We start from the raw sequence: 27,872 nt of genomic DNA, 5'->3' as shown, positions 1-27,872 counted from the left end.
ATTCAAAATGGATTATTTAGATGGTTTTCATCTTTTTCTTGGGAAATGGTTGCTCATATCTATATTTTTATTCACCTATAACCAAAGAAAGGGGACAGAGGTTACGGGGGAGAGGAATGGAGGGAGAAAGCAGAATTAAATTTATCACAGTCCTTTTCATTTTTACAATTCAATCAAAACTTTTTTCTTTGATGTGGCAAGTTGATCAAAATCTATTTGAGGAACATTCTCAACACCAATTTGCTTGCGGTAGAGATATTTAACTCTTCATATTATTGACATTAGAGCACTGATGATAATGTCTGTTCTAGAGGACTCCATTCCCATAGTTGAACTAAATGGAAAGACAAAAGAGAACTCTTCAAACCAAACACCAACTGGAATCTTGTGTAATAAACCAACTTTCTCAAAAAGAATTCTTTTAAATTCCCATCAAATGCATGTTTTCCTAATCTTACTTACTCTGGAGTACAACTAGGGTGATTTAACTCAAAGAAATGGAATTACATAAATAAAGATCTGGAACAGAGTGAAAATGAGATATGGCATCTTCATGAAAAAACACAAAACCCTGTCACTTCCGTGCAACTCCCAGATACAACAGCTGGATAAAATTAAAGCTTTTTTTCTTCCACAGTGGAATGTGGTTTGAGCTGAAGTTTGCATATCATTTTTGATGACAAACTATAATAAAGGAGGTGCAGTGCTACTGGTTTTTGGAATAGAGAAATGTGTTGTTGTCTTCAACCCAATATGATTTTGTCTTTGGCTGACCATTCACAGTTCAGAGACCCATGCTGTGGCAAATCATGGAGGAAATGAGATTGTCTTTATTTTAGTAACCACATTCAACTAGGAATGTTAGCAACAGTTGAAAATGCAGCAAGACTTTCAGGACTGACCTCATCTAGAATTAAAAAATGTGTCTTTTCAAAGATCACAGCAATGTTCTCCAACCTTTGGGATCACCCAAATCCAACAAAACATCTGGACTTGGGTATGGAGTTAAATGACAGAATTTGATTTCAAGCACAAGTAACAAACTGCCACCCCCGCAGAGCAGCTGAACTTGATACTGAGTTGAACTTTCACCATCTGCTTGCCCTAGGTCAAAAATCCAGCAGTTCCCTTCATGTGCCTCCTCCAGAAACAACATGAGGTGAAGCATGTAGGTTTCAAAACCAGGAGCACTCAGGTTCTTCAAGCTCCTGGGCAATTTATCTTTACTCTCTTAAAACCTTCCCCAAACAAAGAAAATGTGCCTGAAGCAAACAGCTGACATTTCAAAAAGTGAATAAAAAATTATATTCATAGAAAGAAATTCTAAAAGAAAATAAAACCTATTTATGGATTTCTGTTTGAACCTTGATATTTGTGCAGTGTCACAAACAAAAGTTCAGCTTTCTTGGGTTTTTATCATTTAGTAGCTCTGTCCTAGTTGACAAGAAGCACAACAATATTTCAGTGAATTTTAGAGGCTTTTCTTCCTCTCAGTTCTCTTGGGATTCTTTACACAAAAAAATATTCAAAAATCCTCCTATTATTTTTTTAGTTATTTTACATTACTAGCTTACAAACTACTTGGAAAACATGTATTCTTAAAGACTTTATGTTCATAGCTCTAAAGGGAAAGCTAAGTTACTCAGTACATCAGCCAGTTAACAAGCTCACATTGCTGGTGTGAGAATTAGCAATAGCAATTAAAAACACTTTAAGGGAGCCAACATTAAAATCTAGGTTTTCTTTTAAAGCTGCCCATGTAGCAATGGAATGCTGCTGCTCTGCAAATGGGTGCATTCCACCACATCTGCCAACATATGTGACTGATGTTGGTGCATGGAAAAAAAACTGATGCAGTTTGCCAGATCTGGACTCTATTTACACAAGTTGGCAGCAAATTAAAAAAAAAAAACAAAAGGAAAATTTTCTGGTAAATGCAATACTGCATAGAAAAATGAGGAGTCTCTATAATGCCAGGATCACTTTGTGATGAAAAGTAAGTTTTTAACATGATGCAAAAATACAGGGCAAAGAGAAGCAAGTAGAAAACATGTTCAGAAGAGACATTCTTTATCAACTGATAACAGAGCAGACATCTGACATTTTGTGCTAAATTATGTCCAATTATGTTATAATTATTTGTAATAAGCCTCAAATACACAGTAATTTTTATCCTGTGAAACCAAACCATCACAAAAAGTGAAGAGGATGTTTCTGTTTTGCTTTTCTAGAAACTGTAACCATAGGACTTGCTTGAGTTTAGAACACAGCCCCGAGGGCAAGTCAGAACTGGTATCTCAACTCGAGTATCTGCCTTGGAGAGCCTGGAAAATGCTGCCTTCATTTCCTCCATCTTTTGTTCCCAACAGGACTCATTTGGGAGCTGCATTAACGTGAAAGGTCAGGGACACCATGGACTTTTACAGGCTGTAAGGCAGTGCTGTACCCTGGCACTCACAAATCTTTAGAGAAAACTTATCAGCAGGGAAGAGGTTTCTTTCCCCACCCAAATACTTGCACAAGCATGACAAAAAAGGCAAAGATTTTTGGTAAGGAAGGCAGAAATGGGAAGAGGAAAAAGAAAATAAAAGGCCAAAACCAACCAACACCACAATCACAAGGCTTTCCTCAATTATTCAGAACCCTTCAAACAGACATGTATTTATTTGTTATGCTCTAAAGATGAAGAATTTAGATTTCTTAACTTGAATAGTGTTACGGATTCTTAACTTGAATAGTGTTACATATATTCTTGATAAATTTTAGGACAAATAAAATTATCTGTCTGCACTCTCCTAATCATTATGAAGGAAACTACAAGTCAAACTTGAAAATGTTCAGCTTTTCCCAGTTACTCTGCTGCTCAGCCACAAGCTATTACCAGTCTTTATCCTTTACCTGTTTGATGCCAGGTGATGCAGCATTCTACTTCTGGGTCTGCTCTTTATTTGAAGCAGCATGGACTTCCAGGGGCTTGTCACCCACTGCATCACTCTTGAGGAAGAGAAAAATGTGCACAATGTTTCAATTGAGGCAATCCATGATTTATGTTTTTACCAGAACAGAAACCCTCTTCAAAAACCGAAACAAAAAAATCTCACAAAATCAAGTGCTTCATGAGACTAATTCAGTATAATACATTCAAATATGATTCAAATATGATCTTCTACCAAACACTTTCTAGACTTTAGTCTTCCTGAAGCTAGCCAAGCAATTAAAGGATTTGAAAGAGCAAGTATTTTCAACAAAAGTGCTTTAATTGAATCATTTTGCCTGTATTAATAACAGAGGATGAATACCCATAGAGTAGTTGCTATTTTGCATTCTCTGAATTCTGGGTGGATTTATACAATAGACCTCTTTTAGCACATATCCTTTTAGAGGGTGTTCTCACACTTTCCCCAAACTTAATGACAGAAATCAAAGAATGGAGAAGCTTGTTACAGGGTCTGGTCTATCTATTTGCCAAGATGCTATAACAAACATGCATCTGATTACAGCTTTAAATAGATATCCATTTAAAAATACTTAAAGGGCCACACACATGGCTTGGGGACTGCAGTCATGGGATTGAAGCCATGTCCCAAAGGACAAGGACTGAAGCACATAGAAGGACGAGCTGAGATGAGGATCTGTTCAGACTAGTGAGGACCAGACAAAGGGAGAACCTAATTCCTATCCACAATTTCTTAATGGGCATTTACATATTTGGAAGAGCCACATCCTTCTCAGAGGTTCACATCTAAAGGACAGGGAGAAAAGGACAGAGGAGCATGGCAGATTTCTCTTAGATCAAAGGGCAAAAAATTATAAATGTATCACACCACTGATCATTGAAGCAGGTTTTCCTGACAAGTTTGTAAATCTCCACACCAGGAAACATTCAGCACATGGTTATATAAGGCTGAACCACCAAATCTAATTCTAAAACTGTCTCTGCTTTGAACAGGGGTTTGGGTGAAATAATCAGAGGTGGCACCCACCCTCAATTGTTATTAAATTCTACACATGGAAATTAAATGGCATTTCCTCTTTATTCCAGAAGGATATTTTTACCAACATGACTTAATTAAAGAGATGATTGGTGAGAGCCAACACGGCTTCACAAATGGCAAAGTGCGCCTGACAAATTTGGTGGCCTTTTATAACAGGGTTACAGCAGTGGTGGACAAGGGAAGAGTGACTGATGTCATCTGAGACTTGTGCAAAGTGCTTGACACTGTCCTGCAGGACATCCTTGTCTCTGAACTGCAGAGACATGGATTTGATGGATGGACCACTCAGCAGATAAGGAACCGGATGGATGGTCACACTCAGAGTTGCAGACATCACTCTGATGCTTGAGAGAGACCAGGGACAAGCGGTGTTGTCATCTTATTACAGGGGTTCCATAATGTTGTCTCCTTACTGCAAAAGTCTCATACCTTCCTGATAGTTTCTCATGGGCAGTTCTTCAGAGCACTGACATTTTCTTCTTCACAAAGTAGCCAACTGTCTCCAACTCCCTTCTAAACCAGCCAACCCACTCTTTCATAGCACTCTTCTTCTCATTGGTTACAGCTGTGGCCTGTTAAAGTCAGGCCTGTTCCTCATCTTTGATAATTGGCCCAGCTGCAACTCCTTAGGGGTAAGATTACTTTCTACACTATCTTTATTTTCTTATATTCTATCCCCCTACAAGTGGTGCTCCTCAGGGGTCAGTGCTGGGACTGGCACTGACACCTCTGTCAGCAGCAAGGACACTGGGATTGAGGGCGCCCTCAGCAAGTCTGCCAACAATCCCAAGCTGCGTGGTGGTCAAGATGCTCTAGGGAAGGGATGTCATCCAGAGGGACTTCACAGGCCTTAAAGATGGGCCCATGTGAACCTCATGAAGTTCAGCAAGGCCAAGTGTAAGGTCCTACACCTGGTCAGGACAATCCCAAGCACAAACACAGGCTGGGCAGAGAATGGATTGAGAACAGCCCTGGGGAGGAGGATTTGGGGTTGCTGATTGATGAAAAGCCCAACATGATCCAGCAATGTGCCCTTACAGTCCAGAAACCAACCATGTCCAGGGCTGCTTCAAAAGTAGTGTGGGCAGCAGGTCTGCTTTGCTCTTGGAAACAGACCAGGAGTGCTGTGTCCAGCTCTGGGGCCTGGGACATAAGAAGGCTGTGGACTTGTTGGAGCAAGTCCAGTGGAGGCCAGGGGATCATCAGAGGGCTGGGGCACCTCTTCTACAGAGACAGGCTGAGAGAGTTGGGATTGCTCAGCCTGGAAAAGAGCAGGCTTTGGGAAAACTTCTAGGAGCTTTCCAGTGCCTAAAGGGGCTACAGGAGAGCTGAAGAGGGACTTTTCAGACAGGCCTGTAGTGACAGACAAGGAGGAATGGCTTCAAACTGGAAGAGGGCAGGTTTAGATTAGATATCAGGAAGAAATTCTTTGCTGTAAGAGTGGTGAGGCCCTGGAACAGGTTGTCCAGAGAAGCTGTTGATGCTTCATCTCTGGAAATGCTCAAGACCAGGACGGATGGGGCTCTGAGCAACCTGATCTAGTGGAAGCTGCTCCTGCAGAGGGTTGGAACTAAATTACCTTTAAGATCCCTTCCATCCCAACCTATTCTGTGATTCTATAATACTAAATGTGATGGAAAATGTAGCAAAAGAAGCTAGAAGAGACTGGAAAATGTTTCAAAGAATGGGTCAAATTTATATATTACCAGTTAAACACAATAAGGCACCAAGTCTGTGCAATCCTGCATTTGTTATGGTGGAGATATGGACTCAATATATCAAGATTCAGTTATGAATATATTTCTTAAATGTCTTATTCAAAAAATGCCTAGCAAGACCTTTAAAAGGTAATTCTTTCTTTCAAAAATCCATTTTGTTTTGATTACTACCCTGGATATTTCATAGTAGAGGAAATCATATCCACAAACCACACCCATTTCAAAATAATAATCTACTCTGTAATTTGCCTGTACAGGAACTTTTAAGTTATGACATTTTTCTAGAATTTACAATGAATAATCTGACTAACGATGCCTCATCTCAGAGTTTACTCAGTCCTGAACAAATGAACTAAAAATAAGCTCCTTGCAGAGAAGGCTGTGTTTTTCCAGTTTCTTGTTTTAACTTGTAAAAAGTAATTATTGTCTAGGTAAGCTTTTTTTTTAATGCCCTGAAAGAGGAAAACAATCTAAAGCAATACACACACATGCACAAGAGAAGAGGAGTCTTGCTAAATTCCTTTGTTTCTGTGAGCTCAGGAGATCTCATCACAGGGCTTGCCTTAAGTATAACTGTTAAGCCTGAGTTATTTAATTCAAGCCAATCCACTGATAGACTATCATTCCTCACACAAAGTCATTTGCTGAATTAGCAATTAAGAAGTTTTTAACTCCAACCACTGTATATGCCCACAGTGTAAACAGTGAGCCTAAGTGAGACAGCTCAAGCAGGTATGTGAGTTAGCCAGAAAAGGACTTTCTGTGGCACAGGCACATCATTTCAGAAAAAAGTGCCAAAGTCCTCTGAGACACTCAAAACCAGGTCAGAAGCAAAATATGTGTTTAGATCAATGACTCAGAAGACAGACTTCCTCTGTGCCAGGGTACCCTCTCATAATCAGAAGCAGGCACATATTCAAGACAGTCTTTTTCTTTCTGGCTCAACACAACCACTCTGTAACAAATCTGGGTGGCCAGGGGAGCTCACACATCAGAGCTCTATTCCACAGCAGAAGAGGAAATATTTTGGATTCTTGTGTTTCTGACTGTTTCAAGTGAAAGGTGACTGATAAGAAATCTCCATAATTTATTTATTATCAAATGTTCAATACATAGGGATTCCTTGGGATCAAAAAAAAAAAAAAAAAGAAGAAATAATTATTTGAAACTAAAAATAACACTGGAACTAAGGGGACTGTACAGTTTCAGTACATGAGTGATTCAAAACCACCCCAACTTAGCTCACACAGCATCTAACAGAGATATATTGACACCTAAACTTTAAACAACAAACTTTGCAAAAATCTCACCATGATTGCTCTGGAAATTTTCCTTCCATACAAAGAAACCCCCCCCCCCCACCAAAGCAAACCAGCTAAATGTCAAACCCCCAAACATGAGGTGCCTCCTTCCCTTACATTACAGCTGAGCCAGGTGCAGAAGTTTCTGTTGCTACCTCAGAAGTCTTGCAGATGGCCAGACCCTGTTACACTGATCTTAGAAATTACAACTTCAAAAGTATGTAAGATAGGTGTGTATCTTTTATGCTTATGGAAACTCTTCAAAGGGAAAGTCTGTCTGCCAGAAAAAAAAAAAAAAAGCAGCTGCAAAAGAAAAATAAAAGCTCACCTGGGCTCACAGATTAATAATTTACCTTCTGTCCTCTTTGGTTTGCAATGTATTGCTTGGAATAAAGAGAACATCACTGCCTTACCTTATTCATCCTCCCCCAGTCAATCAGTAACTCCTTCTTCTTTTACTTAAGTTGACCTTGAAATTAACTTTCACAAAAAAAAGAAGTACTTTCAAAAATGTTGCTCTAAGCTGCCCTTAGAGATATCAGCTTTCTGCAAAGTACATTCTTTCTGTCTATCTACTTCTAGCACATCTAAATTCCCCACTGCCCATACTAATAATTCACTCCAAAAGAAGTAATATTTCTTACAATTTTCATATTTTTTTATTCTTACTACCAAGCAATAAAAGGAGGGCATGTGACAGGAAACAGCATTTTCTGCCAGAAGTAGATGCTTATCTTTTAGTTGAGATGATCAAACTTTTGCCTGCCTATTCAGAACCTACCAAAGCCAAGCCTGACAAGCATTTTCTGTAGAAGAAACTCCCTTGGCTGCTTATTTCTGTTTAAAAGATGACCAAAATACAAGTGACTTCAAAACTCCCTTAAAACACAATTCAAGGTTTGCTCTGGTCACAATCTGTGATGCTGATGGTGAGGCTCCCCAGTCAAAACACTGACACCACAATTTTCAACAGAGTTTTCAGGTGAGGAAGGTTCTGGTCCACAATTTCCTTGGCACTTGTTCTAAGCAAGTACAGGAAAGCAGTCAAAGCTGAGCCCTCTTTGCAGCTGGAGACATTTTGTAACCAGCTAGCACTTAATAAAATACCCAGAGATTGCCAGAGAGCTAGATTTAAAATATATTCTTATATAAATATATTTAAATATTTTACATGTGTAATAAAAACTTATGGGTTTAAAAATTATATGTATCATATATTAGTATTGCTGAGTCACTGGTGGTGTCATCAGCACACCAGACAGGAATGAAAACCAAATAAAATGCCATAAAAGTTTCTCTCAGTTTCTGAAGCTGAGAGGGAAATTAGTTTTCTGTGAGATTACAGTACTAGTTGGGACAAAGTGGGAAAGAGCTAACACCAGAAGAAGGAACAAGGGGTGAAAGAAGGGTGTACTTAGAGCTGTAGTGCTGTTCTGCTTTTACACAATTTGGCCACTTCACTAAAAACAAGGGGTGCCCAATTCAGTGTTGCTGGAAGAGAGAGAATCCAAAACTGTTAAAAATACAGCAAAAGTCTTTGCATGGTATGGAGACAAGACAAAGTGAGAACTACGAGGAGAAAATTACTTTTCTATGTGCTTCAGTTTGAGGAGAGAGATTTTATCCTGACATCCTGAAGAGCTCCATCCTTCAACAGCATATTAAAAACATTTATCTGCCTGACTTGCTCTATGGAGAGGCTGCAGCCACAGTGTTTTGAAATGTAGGCACAGAAGGTCCCAGAATTCATCTTTCTTGGCAGAATTCAGAATTCAGTTGATATGACCTCAATTTGGCACAGGATTTTGTTTCATAAAACCTTCAGAAAATTAACATACCACATTTATTTTAATGACACATTGCTGCACAAACATGAAGTTATGCACAGCTGTGGTACCTACGACTATCAAACAAATTATGAGCAACGTAACGAATTAACAGAAGCCAAGAAGAGCCACCCATAAACTGCTTGACTATTTGCAAGAGTCCTTTGTGTAGCAACAGGAAAATGCTGGAGTAAATGTCACAAAAACAAAAGTAACGACGTCTTTTGCTCTGGCATAGTTTCATGAAATGGGTTACATCTGCTGCAACAACAACTCAAGAGTAACATTAAGACCTGTCTTCACTAGTACAGGAATCTAACTGCCTAGAATGACAATAAGAAATCCATATACAAAAGCAATCAAATTCTTCCAGAAGGTTGTCAAGTTAAGCCAGAAGTCACAGAATCTATCCTACAGTGCTTTGCCAATTTTAGTATATGATAGTTAAAAGCACTTTCTTCCATGACACTTCTGTATGAGTAAAAGCCTCCAATAAAAAAACAGAACTTAAACAGAAACTCCTGCTTGAAAAACTGATACTGCTAATCTGTATGATTATTGATACTAATAATCTGTATGATTATTTCCATCTGGAATAACCCAAACCAAACCCATCTCTCCCCACCCAGATCCTCAACTATGCATTTTGTATGGTTTCACCAACCCAGGCCAAAGGAAGCTTCAGGGCAAACTTCTTCTATTAGAATCACTTCTCAGTCCCCCTTCTGGACAAAAGCACGTGGCTTCTTGCAGCTGCTGCTCAGCTTCTCTGCACAGCAGGGAGACAGGACCCTCTCCTGAGGAACTCCGAGGACAAAGCAGCAGTAAGGCTGTTTGCCTCAGTGGTAATGGGAAATGCAAGCAGTTTCATCAAGTGACCAAGTACTGTTTCTTCATTTGAGTCACAGGGTTTTTGTACCTTGTCTAATCCATCAAGTTACACAGCAGCAGCTCACACTGACAGCATGTGAACAATGAGATGAACTTTTGGAGAACACCCATCAATGAGCATTTCGTTCCTTTGTGCAAGTAACATGTTTTGGCAACTAAGGGGTGTGATTTAAAGATTCTGCAAGGAGGAAGAGAAGGAAGTGTGTTTACTTAGTGGTCTCTGCAATTCTGCAGGCTGTTTGTTTTTCTGCTGAGGTAGCAAGTGCTTGAATAAGCCTTATAGCAAAATGAAAGTGTCAAAAGTTTTTGCCTTGCAATAACAACCACGTGTTCCCTTTTTAAAGCCTGGGACACAATAAAAGAAAAACTTCAGCTATTTTTTAGTAATGCTGTCAGTCTGCCTTTCTGAAATATTTTAACACTGCCTCTTTTTTGAGTTTCTTTTTGACAGCCTAGGTTTTAGGAAATGTACAGAACAGTTAACCAACCTTTGTTTATTCAAGTTCATTTACTGAAGTGCCTTGGGCCAATACAGGATGAGTGTCCACTGATGAAAGTCTTCACTCTCAGAAGACTCAGCAACTACCAGGGCAGGTGAACATTTCCCCAACCCAGCTTGTTTTGGAACTAGTCCTACACCCAGCCTCAAAGAACCTTGGTCCCATCCCTGAGGTTTATCCAAGTGAAATTTTGTCTCCAAGACACCTCTCTCCTAATCACAGTGAGTTTAGAAGTGAATTTAAAACAACAGAAGCTTTACATTACACACTTGAACTTTTCTTTCTTTAAGCAGCAGCTAAAAAAAACCACCTTAAAACCTTACAGGCTTTCTTTGGCACACATTTAATAAACTTGCTCAGTTCTCCAGTCTCTCACATTATGCTTCACTAAGCCATGTACATAAATTTCCTAGAATTCTGTTTGTTTATCTGTATCAGATTATACTAAAGGAAGCTTCCAAACAGGATTTCTGAAAGTTTAGCTTGAAGTAAGCCTAATATTTTTCCACAGCTTAGAAAGAGAGAATGAAAAATTTCTCTTCAGAAATAAAGGCCAAGTCACAGTGGAACAAACCCACTGTTGTTCATAATTTTTTTTTTCTGAAAAGGCAGTGGTAATTTCAGAAATCAAGTTCCTCAGACTTCTTACCTTATCACCTTTTTCCCCTGATTTCTTCTTCTTAGGATTATCCTTCCAAAGAGCTTCTACAGCAATATATCCTTGAAGACTCCAGTCATACAGCTGACTACCAGCAACCTTTGAAACAAAAGGTTTTAGAAAGCATGAACTTAATAATCTGGGGAATATTGCCTTGCTTCTTATTTAAGCAGAAAGAGTCTCATAACACAAGATGTTTAACTCTTCCTGCTCAAGCTCACAATGTACAGAATTAATAAACATCTGGGAAAATAATGTTCCCTGAGGAATAAGAAAAAATGTTCTAAAAACCTGTCTGAAGACTACCTGAATATACGTCTGTACAAACAGGAGTGGAATGATTCGGTGTGGAAACAATCCCTGTTTTTTTAGTATTTGACATTCAACATAATTAACATATGCAAAGTATTTCTTAATTTGGCCATACCCATTTCAAAGACCCTACTGAAGATTGTCAGTAATTGTTTGCAATTTTAGATTTTCTTATTTGTTTTTTACAACTTGCTGATAGATTAATGAATTTTTTTCTGTCAGCTGTCAACTCCTGAAACAGTACACAGCTAGGAAAGACTGTGTTTGCTATATTACACCAACAAGTATTTTATGACAGGGAAGGGCCTAAGTCTAATGAAACAGCATCCCTTGTCCCTTATGTGACATGGAAATAGCACCCTTCAAAACTAAAGAGTATTAGGTTTTTATAGCCAGGCTCAGGTCTATACTCCAGTCTCCATCAATTCACTGTTCAGAGATTTCCTGAGCCAGAGGTAATTTTTATGCGTGTAAAGAGGCCCAAGGAATTTCCCTTTTATGAACTTTTTGCATGGAGTTCAAGGGGAAGTGCACATTTTTAGCATCCCTGTGCCAAGTGGTTCTACTGCTGGGTACACATGGTGGGAAGAGCCACTTCCCCTTGTTTGTCTGATCTGTAATCAGCAAGACTGATTAGAGCAGTTACTACACAATGGTACAAGGATGTGCTTCTGGGCAGACACCATGTGCCTGCTACCTTACAAAGGAGGCTATTGAATAACTAGAATTAAAAGAAAACAAACCCAAATCAGCAACTACACTTTCAAGTCAGACTAAACCCAAAATGTAGGCTGTCTTAAATACAAAGTATCCTTTTTGCCACAATACCTGACCAATTATTTTGGTTTAAACAAGTCTATTGGATGCACTCAGTTTTCTCTATAGCTGAAAGTGATAAAAGTCATCAGAAAAAAGCACATCAAGTGATCCAGTTAAATCTCCAAAACTGCCCAATTAAAATATTACAGGTCTAGACAGTTATCTTGTTTTTCAGTATCATAAGTGTTCATTCTCTAGCATCTAGCACTTCAACAAACCAGCTGGCTCATCTGAAAAGATGGTGGTCCCTTGTGCAAACAGTACAAACCTACCACTGAAAAAATCTGAAAAATAATCACAATAAACAAAGTGCTGGTTTTGTCTGCAATATCACCAAAGACACAGCTAGCAACATAAAATGAGAAAAAACAACTGTCCTTAAGCTATATTTTTGTTTCTGCTTAAAAATACTCCATTAAAATATTTAAAACCACACTAAATGCCCAGCAGTACAAACTTAAAAATATTCTTATAGTCATATAAGGAGTCATACGACCAAGTGATTTATGAATTGCATTAGATGAGAAACTGGTCATTCATGTTGCTGGATTAAGTAGCTACATCACAAGGTACAGCAACCCAGACAGTTTAGTCTGCTGAAACCAACCAGTGTTTCACCATGGCACAAACCTCCCAAGAGCCAGGACCCACAGACACTTCCACAGCTGAAAAATGCAGTTCTAGGCAGACTGGAAGTGCAAGCTACAAGGTCAACATGCTAAAATACCATTGCTGCTGAATGCAGCACTGTAAGTGGGTTTGTATGCTGAAGTTTGAACAAACAAGTTCAAAAGTCAGCTTGAGTGGTTCTCAACAGGGATTCTGAAAGTTTGAGGTGCCCACACTGGGCACTACTGGGGTAGCACCAGTGGTCCCCAAGGCCTAATGCGCCACACAACACATGAGCATGCATTACTGTCTACACTGGACATTACACAGAATCACACACATACAGAATTTTGATGAGCAATTCTTTATCTATATACTGAAACTACAAACTGAGAAGGCACTGGTTTTCCTACATTTACAAAGTGCCATTTCACGAGCATTCAGCAGCAAACACAGATGAAGTGACCCCAGGTCTTGCTTTCCAGCTCACAATTCCTGGAGCTGGAACGTCCTGCTCTCAGCTTTGCCAGCACTGCTGTTTATGCCTTACAGATGAACCCAGCAAGGGACAAGGTACAGGTTCAAAAGACACAGAAATAATGTGGTTTGCTGTCAAAGAAACAAAACTCTATTGGGAAGCTTTTCTTTCTTTCAAGAAGAATGAAAGCATAACACACAGTACTTTAGTAAATTTGAAAGGTTCTAATAACAAAGGACAAAATTTAATTCCAATTACAGAGTTATTTAAATAACTGCACAATGGAAAGTTCTTTCCAGCTGGAATATAAGCCACAGTAAATACAGAGTATTTTGAGTGTATTATGATTAGCTGGAAAGCAAAACCATTTCAAAACACTACGTAGGGTTCCATCAGAATAAAATAAGCTTCAGTATTAAATTCAGTTCCCTACCACATATACAGTCTGACCTTTTGTTCAAAGCTATTAAAGGTATAGTAATACTGGCAGTGAGGAAATAAATCCCTTACAAATTTGTGATTTATTAAAATTTGTGATCTATTATTTATTAGAGTATTTCCTAAAGCAGGGGAAAAATAATAGTCTATGAATTTCCTCCATCTTCAATTAGATGATTAGTGTCTGAAAACTCCCTGTTACCAAAGATGAACTCTGTTGCTACAACTTCACTTAGGAATTAATACATCTTAGTTAAAGAAAAATTTTTACCTAAGATGAATTAAGGGTTGGGCCTCAATTACAAATACATTTTTCTGTGTTTATTTCCAAGTCTCCACTGGAAAGTCTTAAATACAAGTGGGACAGAAACAAAACCTCCACAAATTAAAAAAACAAAACAACACAATACCCAGTGAAGGGAATTATACAAGTGTAAAAGAAAAAGCAGTGATGAAGTACTTAAGTATGGAGGAAAAATAAAAAGAACATAATATAAAAAATAATTAAAATTTATGTTACAGAATATTTTCTATATTGTTTCATTAACTTGGTAAGTGAGCTTTGTACTGAAGTCATTCCTTTCTAGGTTCATAGACATTTTTTGAAAGGCTTATGAAACATTTAAAAATAATTAATAGAGAGGGAAGTGTTTCCAATTCCAGATTAAAGCCTAAAAATTATGGATGGTAAGATATGATATGCTTAAAACTTTGCTTTTTTAAGGAAAGAAAGCACAAGATAGATTAGAGGAACTAAAACAGTATCTAGGATATTACTCTCCCCACAGAAGTTCCCAAATTCATACCTCTACTGTCCTGACCAAGTCAACAAAGCTAAACCCATTCCAATCTCCTATCAGATTTTTCATTACAGTCAAACTAAGAACTGTGAATTAATCAAAGAGCAACCATGCACTTCAAAGTTCTCATAAAATAAACTAAGTATTGTGAAGCTGTTAGCACCAAATCCATACTTAAGCCTGAACTGAGCTTCTTTAAAAACAGTAACATCAGTTTGAACAGCATTCAATCGCTTCCCACTTCACTGTTCAGAAGGCAAGTAGAATTTTAATACAGTTTCCAACAGAAATGTCTAAGCTTCTGAAATTTTGATGGGTCTTTTACCTGTCACTTGCATAATTTTCACTCTCTGAGAATAAGCCAAGAGAATTATCTGTATTTAGAGGATCTGAATCCTGGAAGCAGTAAAAAAAGATTCCATCAAAGATCAGAGTACCACCATGCTGACAGAGTTCAAACTCAGCAGTTTTGACTCTCCCTAAGTCAATGACCTTTCAGTTTTTAAAGAATGTGATATTTTCTTGAGAATATCATATTACCATTCTGACACCTCAGGGTTATTCACAAGTGGCCAGTAACTAGATAGCAAATTTACCAAAGGCTGAAAAAAAAAGAATTTCTAAAAGATGCAAGTATGTGCACTGTGAGTGGTTAAAAGCTGGATATGAAACACAGTGTGGTGGAGAACTAAGGAATCTGCCAGTACTAAGAGTGGACAGCAAAGCACATGATCTAACATCAGTAAGGGCTGTAAGCAATTCTGTGGTCTCTTCAGTTCTTTCTCTCACAGGAAACTCATTTCAGCAACTGCAAGTTAACATGTTTCTTGAGTGCCTGAAACAACAAATCCATAAATAGGGAAGGCATCCAGTAAGCTTGCAGCAGAATTCTCACCCTGTTCCAGAATGTGCATGCTTTCTTAAAGCCCCAATGAAAAAAAAGCAGAAAATGTCAATAACATTTATCTCAAAATGTTATGATGACTTGTCTATAGAAACTCTTTCTTTTTCTTTCAAACACAGTTGTCATTTGCTCACAAGATATTTCAGGTTTCCTTAGTATTGTAAGTAAACACACAAACTGCACTCACTTAGCATATTTATGTTAATTTAGTGTTACATGAGGTTAGAGATTTTCAAAGGAAATTACATTCCTCTAACTGAAGACATTACTGCAGAGGCTGGAAAAAAAATGCCACTAAAAGGAAAATGTCTGATTATCTTTCAGACTGCATCTGCTTTGACAAAACAACAGTAGTTTTGTTAATTGCCACTGACATGGCTTTTAAACATGGATGACCAGTTAATCTGAAGCTAGGAGGCAACAATCAAAGTAAGAGACACTTCTGCAAAGAAAGGAATCATCACTGACCTTTGCAATAGCAACTGCTTGCTGAGGGTAATACATGGAGGTACCCATACCCATGAGAGCGGCAGGATACACCAACTTCTTTATTTTTGAGCCTGTTTTGTAACAAAAAAATCAAAAACCACAAACCATTGTTAGAGTATACGTTAGCCAAGTCAGCTGAATGCCCCTATTTTATTTATAAACAATTTTCTTAAACACATTTTAGCGCATTTTCTCTTCCATCCTACCAGTTCCTTAAGAAACATAATTACTCTGATCAGCAGGGGCCCCCCAATAGTTTGCTAAACTTTGAAAGTTTCACTAAGATCATATCTTAGATTGGTTGTGCACATAAAATCCTTTGGACATAAACTTCTCACCAAGTCTGGGACTAGGACTGGACACATTTAGGCTCCTCTGAGTAGGAGCCTAGAAAGAGTCTCTGAATCCTGTGACTGAAGAGGAGGGTCTTCCCCAGACAGGTCTGTCTGACCCTGCCCTCTATGCAGAAACTGATCAAGTGTACCTCGCCATGCAATCCTCTCAAACCATTGCTTTGTATCAATGAACACATTGCTGCTGCTCTCTTACAAGTGAAGTGCATCACTCCAGCTGCAACACGAGTTAAAGCTAATTATCTCTAATGGCATTTTAAACCAAGCTGGACAACTGCACAATATTCATATGATTAAACTTTGAATACCATATTTTCTACTTTGTGAGCAGCTGTGCATATTCAAGTGTTATGATTAGACCTGGAATGTTTTATCTGTACCTTCCAAGGGGGCAATTTCTCCACAAAGACCAAGGGAAGGAAGAATAAAATAGAGGACTTTCAGTAGTATCAACATTAAGGGGCACTTCCTTCTATGGTTTGAATACTTTCTGGAAATAACAGTCATATTTTAAACTATTACCAGAAAAAAAAAGTTTTAAAATTATGGCTCCCATCCTAAAAGATTCACAAATTTAACATTTTTAGTATGAGGTATTTTCATTTTTATTAAACTTAGGATCCTCTAATCTTTCAATTCCAGTCCCAAGACTGCACTCCCACCTCTCCCTTCACTTTGCTAGAGTCATAAATGATGGAAGCTGGTCTCATTCATGATCACACTACTTGAGAAGCAGGAATATGAAGAAAAAGAACTTCAAAGAGGGAAGTTACCTTCATTAGAAAAAATACACAAGAAAAAAAAGTAAAGTACTGCTTTCACCAGCTTCACTGGAAAATCAAATAGTTTGAGGTGCACTTCTAATTTCTATACAGCCAAGCACATACTTCCAGTTCAACACATTCAGGCCCCACAAAGGTTTATTTTTGTCCAAACCATGTCCTCACTGGTATTTAAATTCTACAGCTTTAAAGTTCTGTTACCTACATTTCACTGCATTACGAATATCTTAACATAAGCACAAAAGACTTCTTCACACTTAACATTTCTTAGACTAATGCTTCTATTATGAAGGCATGAGCATTTTTTCAGTAAGTGTGATGAAATTAACAGTATCATTTTTCTGTAGTGCCAAAAGTGAGGGTATTTACAGTACACCCAGAGTTAGTTCCCCAGTCTATTTGCTGAATCACCATCTGCAGCATCTCTGCATGTCAACACACAATACTTTGAAAAAACCTGGACACATACCATAGTTCAGGAACATCTGTATTTTACCATAACTCATCCCACAGTTGTTTTCTACAGTAACAGATGTGATGAAGAACTTCAATAATTTAAAATGTTTTAGGCTAAAAGATAACCAAACCAGTCCTTTGCCATTTTTGCTATACTAAAATACTACTGGGAAAAATGGAAGACTAGATTTTAGTAACAAATACAGCAATGATAAAACAATAATTGTTGGTTATTAAACACCTTTTCCATGAAGTTCCTTTATAAGGAACAGAGCAGAAACATGCTTGTAACAGTTAATTCAGATCTCCTTGTCACAATTAAAAATTAGTACCCTAAAACCACAAAAAAATTACATATCCAAAATCATAACATAACCAGTTCAAATGGTTCCCACTTACCTCTAGCAAGAAACAACCCAATAATTCCAGCAAAACTTATCACACCAAGCCTTGGATAAAATCCAGCAGGTGGTTTTTGGAGAAATTCATAGCCCTCTGAAAAGAAGCCAGAACAAAGTGCTTTAATCTAATGTGAAAGTGTTTTTGTGATAAGGAATCATCAATACACGCTGGCAATTGTTACAAAACACAAAGAGTTATCAAAACACATTTAACTATCATGTGCATTTTAGATATGCTGGCAAAAAATTCAAAGCCTTTGAGTTCTTCTCTAGTGACACATGAATGAAACTGAATATTGTATTGTATTCACCAATTTTCAAAGGAGCCTTTGCTCCTGGGCCATCTGTTTTGTTTTGTTCTTTGCATCTCAATCATATCTTTTTCAAATTAGTGATAAAAACCTTTGCAAAATGGAATTTCACAGTTACATGTTAACAATAACTAGTTTCAGTAAAATACTGTACAAAAACCAAACCAGAGAACAATGGAAAGACACAGCAAAAACAAAGTGCACTCTAAGATGGGAGTCTGGTGGGGGAATGGAAAACTATGGAAAATCTTCCACGCTAACTAGTTCAGAAGACTGAAACTGCTAAGTTTAAAGAAAAGAGGTGCAATATCTGAAATGAGCTCTACATAGAATCCATGCTCAGTCCTGGAAAGCCCAGGTATGAAAGGATGCTCCCAAAACCAAAAACAAATTAAAATTCTTTTGGACCATGGAAGCAACCAAAATGAAAAGGCTAAACATTACAAACAAAAGACCTAATGCTTGCAACAAATAATAAACTCTACAGGAGGTTTCAGCTACTAAGCTGGGTCAAGCAAATATTGCTGGAGGTTGGGTCAAGCAAATACTGCTGGCTGGGAATAAATTGTGAGGGGTTTTCCCCTTCTCTTCCTGCATAACTAATTTTTAGTGACATTGATAAACATAAATGCGGGGTCTCTGATTTTAATTGTTTAGAAATGTAGTGTCTTAAGTGACCCACAAAGGAAATTCAAACAGATACACAGTGGAAATAAATTAGTCTTAAATGCATTTGAAATTATACATACAAAGATGCTTAATGGAATTCCCTGTAAACTGAAGATATAGTACAGTCCTGCATTTTAAATTGCTAGTTAAGAAAACTAAGCTGATTTACCTCTACCATGCTCAACAGCTTTTTCTAACTTGGGCAAAGCTTTGGCATAAAGATCCTAAAAAAAAAAAGAGAACAAGGGTAAATAGATACCAAGTAAAATATTAACTATAGACTGTAACTGAGCTGACAAAGAAAGGAGAAAAAAAAACAAGAAAGAAAAAAGTGATGTCCCTAAAATAACTTACACTGATTCCCACTTCCACCCTTCACTTGTAGGGCTGTGATTACTCAATGTTACATTTAGCATAATTTACAGATTTTTCTAAAAGGACTCTTTGGACAGAGATAAAATACAATACTTCAAAACACAGACATCAATTTTATTGAAATCAGGCAGCTGAAACTCAGAATTATCTTGGGTTTCTCAGTGTATGCAGGTATTGCAAAAATACTTGAGGTGATGCAAAGAAAAGAAAAAATAAATTCCTTCCTCCACTTCAAAGGGATATGTGACTCATTCTGCAAGGTGATAAATTCCACTTTCCAGAAGACTTAGACTAACAAGACTGCATTTGGAAGTGACTTGGAAAAAAAGATGTTCGCAGATGTCCAAAGCAAATCAAAGACACTGCATCAACCCCACAGATCAGTTCTACATTTTTTTCAGACTGAGAATATTCAGGAAATAAAAGAATGCACACTGCCTTTTATCCAAATAGAAAAAAAAATCTCAATAAAAAGAACCCTGCTAATTGTTATTTACACTAATAATGCTTCAGAGGAACAGTGTAAGGCTGTATATAAATTAGAGCTCAAATTCATAAACACATATGCCCACAGCTAAAGCAAAGAATAGTCTTGCAATTTCACCTGAGCTGCACCTGTGCAGAAGTGAAAGCATTAGTTTAGGATATTGTATGAGGATATCTCTAGAACTTTCATCTCCTCACTGGCAAGCGTGATGTAAAAAAACCCACCCAGCATGAAAATAAAAGTGTTAGCACATGACACACAACATAACTTAAAATGGATGTTGATCTTATTAAAAGCCAATTTAAGAAGAACTTGCTCGAAAGATCCCAAAGTCTGATCTTCTGTCATAACTGAAATATAACTGGCTCATTTCTACATCTGATGTTTGAGCTGCATTTCCACCACAGTTAAGTAATTTTGGAAAAGTAAAATGGATATACAAACATAACCAATTTCATTCTGATTATCCTGGGCTGTTTGATTTTAAAGACAACTGAGACACACCTAAATACTATTTTCTTCAACATAGCAGGGATGGGCAGGGGGTGTAAAACCAAAGCTACCTCTGACTACAGTTAAGCAATATTGCCCCAAACCCATAAAGTTTACATGCCCACTTCATAAAATGAGTCAGTAAACCACTGCCAGGAAATGGCTTCTTGTGTGTGAGCAGAAGAGCACATCTTATGTCAACAATCACCACACAGACAAAAAAACATAAAACCAACAGGATGACAACAGGTCAGCAAGACATCAAGCAAGGTTAAAGGCCAACTTCCTCTCCAATTTCACTCCCCAGTTAGGGTTACCACAGGCAGACAAGCAAAACCCATGTGTTCAGGAGCCAGAGCTCTGATTATCCTGTGGAAAACCCCTTCCCCTGCCAAGCTGCAGCCAGTGCTCCTGCTGGGGGCACTTGAAATACCAGACTGAGTAACCCTGAAAAACTGTTTCAGTCCTGTTAAAGGCAGCATCTCACAGAACTTCCAGGCAGAAAAGACACCCCAATCTGAGTCTGAACAGCTTTGGCTTCCAGTGGAGAGCTGGGCACACAGCTGGCAGCTCAAGGGGATTCACAACAGGCAAAGGGCAAAGCACAGAATCACCTACATCTGCCAAGAGACAGCCACAGGGCAAGGATGCCCCACTTCAAAATAAGCCTCGACATTTCCTGGGCAGGAAAGAGCAAGAAAGCTCTCCTGGGGCTTTGCAATCTAAGACCAACAAACAATATAGGCCTTGATCACAAAAATCTTGGTTCTCCTCTCCACTACAGAGCCTATTTTTGTATTTAATGACTATTTCCTCTAAACATACTACCTACTAAAATATATATGAGAAAGTTTTGGGGCAAGGTCTGGGGATTAGGTTTACCAGCACTTAGTGGCCTGGGATTTTCTCTCTTCCAGAGAGCTGCATTCCTTCCCTCAACATTCCAGTTCAGCAAATACTGATTTATTTTTTGCTAAGTTGTGTTTTGTCACAGTTGCAGTGAGGGCAACTTGGTTTTGCTGCTCCAAAACACACTGCTTGATAATTTAAGGTCTCCTCGAGCATGAAAACTGCAAATACCACAGTATCCTATCTTCCTCAGCCACAGAACCAGCACCAAATCCAGAAACCCCTAGGTATACTTAAGACTAAAGTTCACTTCAGAAAACAATTCTATGTCTTAGTTAATTTTCATTGTTTTGGAAGGAGAACCCCTAAACCCAGGGTTTCTTTCAGCAAATTAGTATAAAGACACAACTGGTTCTGTGTGAGAAGGGGGTAAATGTTATTACCTGAACTGTGGAAAATTTTAAGCAATGCAGAAAACTTTCAGCGATGCCACGTTTTTGAAAATATGCTGTTAGTAAAAGCTATCAGCTTTTACGTTGCTGCAACCTGTTAATTCCAACTCAGAAAAAACAAACCACAATCCCAGCTGGAACTTTACTCCTGAACCATCACCAGCTGCAACACAAACCATTATACCTGACACCAGGCGGTATATGGCTCCATAACATGCCGCAAACGGGAAACCCCCTCTTCCAATTCCGTTTTGGGATTCTCCACATATTTAGTCTCACGAGCTGGGGAGGAGTACAGTGACAGCTGTGAATATTAGCAAACAAAATGTTAAAAACAAAGATGTCATTGTGTAAGTAGGTCTTCAGGGCATGAACAGTCTAAGCAGAGAACACCTAACACTGTGCTTACTACATAAACAATGCATAATAAAAATTCACACAGCTCTGAGACAACCATTATGAGCAAAGTTTAATTATACAGCACATAATTATGATGAAGATGACTTCTAACTGCTATACAATTCATTCATAGCTGCTATATGATCCAAGTCACAAGTTATAAATTAATATTAAACTAGTTTAATAAGAACACACAACATAATTGTGAAAAATGTTTCCCACCTTAATCAGCACTTCTGGTTCCCAGTTAACATACTGAATGTACTAGAAATCACAATCAATCATTTTCTATATATGCACAAGGCATCATTAAAGAGCCTAAGCAGCTTCTAACAAAGGTAACATTCAATACACATGTGCCTGTTTGTTACTGAGCAGGAAAATGGTACAACATCCCAACCTTTGGTCATTAACCACATCAGCAACTGACAGCATTAATGGCACCCTGGCACTGAGCAAAGAGGAACTGCAACAAGCAATGCTGGCACCCTCACATAATACATGCTAAACCACCCTGTTTAGGGTTTAGAATCACCACAACATTTACTACAATTACCTAAGCATATTTGTATTCCATTAAAAAAAACCCTGAGTTTGTACTGTTGAACAGCAAAGCTCTGAACAAAACAAAACCTATTAAAATTTCTAGCAGTTTATATACTACACAGATGTTCAGTATAAAGAGCTTATATTTTACACCATATTTATACTCCATTCAGTAGTTTATTATAATCTGATGATTACAAGTATTGCTGCATTAAAATGTAGCTAGCTCTCTTTTCACGATCAGCTGGAAAAGAACTGTCTGTCATAACTAATAAAGCTGCTAACATAACATAAAATTACAACAAATTTATCCAATAATTTGGTAACTTGTGCAGCTGGATTTCCCATAATACTTCGAAAGATGAGGATTTTCAGCCTCACTTCCCTAGGAAACCTGGTCATCCCTGGCAATCACAGTCACAAGCTGAACTTTGATCCTGTTGGACAACCTAACAGCACTGCCTGGCACAAGGACAGAAGCCTCAGAGATAAGGAATTCCCATATATTTTATGAAACTAGACAGCTGACACAGTAGAGATCCAAACTAAGAGCCTGTGAATGGCAAGAAAGGCAGCCAGAACTCCATGGCTTGCACATTCTGCTGTGCTGGAGCTGATGGCAAGCCCATTACTCAGCTGACATGAACTCCATGCTGCTGCCTCAGAGCTGACTCAGGCCAGCAGAGGTTGGGCCCAGGCTGAGGCTCCCAGGAGCCCACTGCAACTGCAGCTCCTCTCACTCTGCACAAGGAAACTGCCAGCCACAACACCTAAGTGTGCAAGACACCAGTCTGGTTTAGTTCCAGTGCTTATGGTACAACACTTAAGCTTAGGTTGAAGTACTCAAAATTTTTAAACGACTGCATGCTCTCATGCCTATAAGGCTGGATTTAGTTATGAACAACTTATTTTGATTTTTTTAGTGTTGGAGACTTTTAAAAGCCTGTGTAACAATGCTGCTGAGTGTACAGTTTGACAAAGTATTTTAAGGCTCTACCTATAACCAAGACATTTTTAACATCTTGAAGAAATGAACATAACAGGTATTACCAGTACTTATTGTATTTGTTGTTGATTAGGTCCGAATACTATGAAAAAAGGAAAACTGACAAAATTCTGCAGGCTACTGTGGTGGATTCAAAGTATTGCCAGACAAGAATTTTGGTCATAAAAAAAGAGAATATTTTTAGAAATAAAACATTCTGATTAATTGTTTTAGTGGAGAACATAAATGAATTTTTATTAGAATTTCCCAATACTACTTACAGTAAAAAGTAAGTGATATTATCTGGATAAAAAACAGAGAAAATATTCCTGTGGACTTTAAATATAACTGTAAGTAATTCTACAAACATGAAAGTGTAATTTCTGAATGAAGAATAACAGGCTTTAATGTAGGAAAAATATTTTACACACAAGCAAGCCTGGCCCTATCAAGTGAAGAACATTAAATGCCATGCCCAGGTAAAAGCAAAACTGTATAGACATGTCTGTTGAGGAAAACTGAGAAACAAATTTAAAGGCATGAATACAAAAGGTGACGAGATGTACCTAAATGCTTTTATACATCAAAACACAATGTTTTCAGAATTATTTAGATAGAAGAGCACTAAGACTCTAACCACACTTACCTCCTCAATTTTCAGCAACTCCTTTTTGGAAGTCTTCTCTGAAGAAGCAGCATAAACCTGGACAGAGAGCAAGCTCAGGCTGACAGGGGTGGCCCCCAGCCGGATTACCTGGAAACATTACCGGAGGGCAAGAACATCATTATGTGCAAACAAAACTGCAACGTGTCTGAACATATCCAGGTAGACAATGTTTATGTCCCTGTACATGATAAAAAGGGATCTCAACAGATGCTTGGAAATTAGGAGAAAGGAGGGTCAGCAGTACACAATCTAATGCTTTCAGGCACTGATATGGTAACATCTAAATCACCCAGGTGGTAATTGGAAAAGCCTAAGGCTAAAGGAGGCAGTAGAAATAAATGCTAATCTCATCAGTTTTCATCTCACAAAAAAAGCCTTGTTTCTTGTAGTTTAAAATAATTTTGCATTAACTTTCTCAGCTTAAGTAGCAAGATTATATTCATATTTTAAACAACTTTGCGTATGCCCATAATACCTCCATTTTTCCATAGTTAGTACCAAGAAGCTCAGTGTTTTACTTCTACTTAATATTTGCACGTAGATTTAGGAAAACAATGACACCTACAGCTATAAATACCAGAACAAAATCAATACTCTTTAAGAATTTTAGGAGTGTCTCCTACTTTCTGTACGAAGCATGAATTACTTGACTGTTTTCTGAACACTTTAAATTCAATCCAATCACACAACACAACCACCATGAGTAAGGTGGATATAATTCTTCCAATATTCAGGACCTATGCTAAACTGAATTTCTTAATGGGAAAGTCTGCTTCAACTTAAAAAAACAGAAGAAAAAAAAATCTTAGCTGCAGAGTAAATCAAGATACCCAGAGAGCATTTTCCAGCAAATGCACATCTTTGTTAACAGCAAAGTATAACTCCAGAAATGTCAGTTGAAATGGGAAAGCTTTCAATGTCTCGTACTCCTGTTACTGCTCAGGGAAATGTGCAGAGTTACAACAGCCTGTGTTTTGCTGGATCAGGTTACAGCATGAGTGGATCTAACACCAAACTGGAGGCGTCTGGCTCCTCTCCAGCACTGCTTCCCAGAAGTCCTGCTGCTCACCTTGCCCTAGCTTTGGTGGCCGGATGCTTCCACCGTGAGGCAATTCACCTCGCCAATTTGGCAAAAGATTAATCCTGCAAGAGAAGCGGAGAGCTTTGTGCGGGCTTAGCAAATGGAACCCTTCCATGAAACAGCCTGACAAGCACCACAGGAACCCTGGGAACAGGGGATGAGAAAGGAGAAGGCAGCAAGGCCTCTTCCTTTCCACAAATAGTAGGGTCTGTGGCATTGACCTAGCTGCTTGTGACACTGAAGCCGTGGTCAAACCATCCCTCCTCCATGCTGTGATGGTGGTAACTGGCCCAGCCACGACACAATTGCTCTTTCTGTCTGTTGCAGAACTGTTAGAAAATAGCTTTAAAATTATCCACATCAGCTTATTGTAAGCAGTCAAGCATTTGCAACTTAAATTTCTTCCACTGCCTTGCAAGTGGAATGTTTATTAAATGTAACCAATAGACTCCTCAAACTAAAAATTAGACTACACAGTTGTCAAACTTCATGAAAATGTTGGTTTAGGTGTAGAGAAACAGCACACAAGAACTAGGTCACAGGATTCTCTTCTGAAAGACATAAGGGATCTGGTGGGTCAAAAGGTATGGAAAAACTTGCTTAAAATAGAAGTTTTTCCTTGTCTGAATTTATGGACTCGTTACTAAATCACTATAAATGAAACACCACAATGATTGGATCAGCTGTTTCACAGCCAAGGAAAGACAAGGATAATCTTTAATAGTGTTTGCCTAAACACTTTTCACATACTTCAGATAGCCAGGACAAAAACAAACGCTACTAACCATTAATAGCTGTAGAGTTTATTTTCTCAATCTTTCCTTTTTTCACTGCAAAACTGTTCTGTCACTGAAAAGGCAAAAATCTAAATCCATTTTCTTTCAGAAATATGTTTTCAAACAGTGTAAATGGTATTAAGTGTCACCGGTAGAAACTGTAAAACTAAATGTTTTAGATATTTGAGATTTTATACAAAGACACAAACAGCAGAGCATAAGACTGGAAGCACCTGGGTTTCACAAAAAAGTATCAGTGATCACAGAACTACTCAGACTGAAATGTTAACTGTTTATATTATCAAGATACTGAAGTACATTTTCCATTGGTTTTAATTTTTAACAAAATGAAACTAACCTCTGAAAGTGCAAGTTGAATCTCTTCTTTAATGTGCTGTTCAAGTCAGACTGCAATGGTCTCCTACATCAGCTGCCTTATGGGACAGACAGAACTGCTGCTGAAATACTGCATATTTGCACACACAGAAGTATCTGGGAGTATGAAAGATCAACTGCTATACTTTTTGTTTCCAAAACTCCCTTTAGGATCTCATTTTTGAATTCCATACTAACTATGTATTACTAAACCAATTGCTTTAGTAAAATATTTTGACTGATTGAGCTGTGCCTTCAGCCTGCCAGTCTTACAGCCACTCAGTATCAGAAAAGCAGAGCCAAAATTCTTTTCTATTGGCAATGGTCTGCAATTATTTTAAGCAAAAAAGATACAGTTACTCCTCTCTAGCTAAGAATTCAATTTTATCTTTAGACACCAGATAGGAAAAGCTTGAGCATACTTTTGAGAAGGCTGATACTGGTCCTGAAGTATGAAAACACTTCATTCTTCTCATCTTTTTTGATTCTTCCTTCTATTTCTCGACCCGAACTATTAAAACATAAAACCAAAATCCAAACTCTTGAACACTCCTATCCCTGAAGTACAAATATCCTGGACAAAAAGCCACCTTCCCTTTGGGTCTCAGAGGCACAACATCAGGTTGGCCTGAAGCACCTAAATCCTCACTGGCTGTATAAAAGTATTAATATACTAATATACATACTGCCTAAATGCACAGGCCCACAGATAAACCCTCTAATGACAATTATGGAATTCTCAATGATTCTGAGCACAGAATTCCAACATTAAAGCACAAAAAGAACAAGGAATTTGTGACACGAGCAGAGCAAGCGAGGGCTCAGCACATCAGTATCTCAGACTCACAGAATTGTTAGGGTTGGAAGGGACCTCTGGAGATCAGCCAGGGCAACCCCCCTGCCAAGGCAGGGTCACCTGCAGCAGGTGACACAGGAACATGTCCAAGTAGGTGGGCTTTGGATGCCTCCAGAGAGACTCCACCACCTGGGCAGCTGTTCCAGTGCTCTGCCAAACTCAATGTAAAGAAGTTCTTCCTCATGCTGAGATGGAAGTTCTTGTGTTTCAATTATATATTAGTAATTAGTATACTCGGTATATTGGTATCTAGAGATACTATCAATATTTCACATGGAAAATGGTACCAAGGAAAATGAATACCAAGAACCTAGCATCACCAGGTTTTGGTGTTTTGTTTTGTGGTTTTATTTTTAAAGCAAGCAGCCGTAACAGCGATCTGACGGGCACAGCGCTCGCTTTTAGCCTGGAGAGCCGGACCGTGCTTTCCGCAGGTTTCACTGATAACCTTCGCGCACTAAAAGGGAGACTTTTCAAGATCGAATTGACACTTCGAAGCGACAACTGCGCGAACGCAAACTCTGCGGTAGCACACTGCAAAGAAGGAATGCGATCTGCGCGCACCAGTCCGCACTCTGCGGCAGCGCAGAAGCAAGCCTAAGTCAGGAATGTGCCTCTTTTCATGCAACACGGAGGGCACGCGGTTCTGAGGCGCTAAAAGGAGCGGTTAAGCAGCTGCAAAGAGAGCGGCACCAAGAGCCTGCGAAGAGTTAAAAGGCAGAACGGCGCGGGCAGCCCCGAGCGCTGCGGGCCCGGCCCGGGCGCGGGGACCCTTCCTCACCTTGAACATGGCGGCGCCGGGCGCGCGGCGACGGGGTGATG

At 38.6% G+C, this 27,872-nt stretch overlaps 1 protein-coding gene across 2 annotated transcripts; it reads right to left on the bottom strand.

Moving 5' to 3' along the window:
* Positions 1-27,872, bottom strand: APOO (apolipoprotein O). Of its 2 annotated transcripts, none has more exons than XM_084226476.1 (9): positions 27,832-27,872; positions 23,942-24,049; positions 21,550-21,669; positions 18,880-18,934; positions 17,729-17,824; positions 15,718-15,809; positions 10,881-10,988; positions 2,899-2,994; positions 1-75 (listed from the first exon to the last, which is right to left on the bottom strand). In XM_084226476.1, the coding sequence occupies exons 1-8, from the start codon at positions 27,838-27,840 to the stop codon at positions 2,926-2,928; spliced, it is 657 nt and encodes a 218-aa protein (XP_084082602.1). In that variant the 5' UTR covers positions 27,841-27,872; the 3' UTR covers positions 1-75; positions 2,899-2,925. The 2 variants fall into 2 exon arrangements, with proteins under 2 accessions (XP_084082602.1, XP_084082601.1); XM_084226475.1 differs by lacking the exon at positions 27,832-27,872 and adding an exon at positions 26,617-26,676.

This window comes from Fringilla coelebs (genome assembly GCF_963513975.1).
Source record: "Fringilla coelebs genome assembly, chromosome: 2".
Taxonomy (NCBI): domain Eukaryota; kingdom Metazoa; phylum Chordata; class Aves; order Passeriformes; family Fringillidae; genus Fringilla; species Fringilla coelebs.
This window is presented reverse-complemented; position numbering and strand designations above follow the sequence as displayed.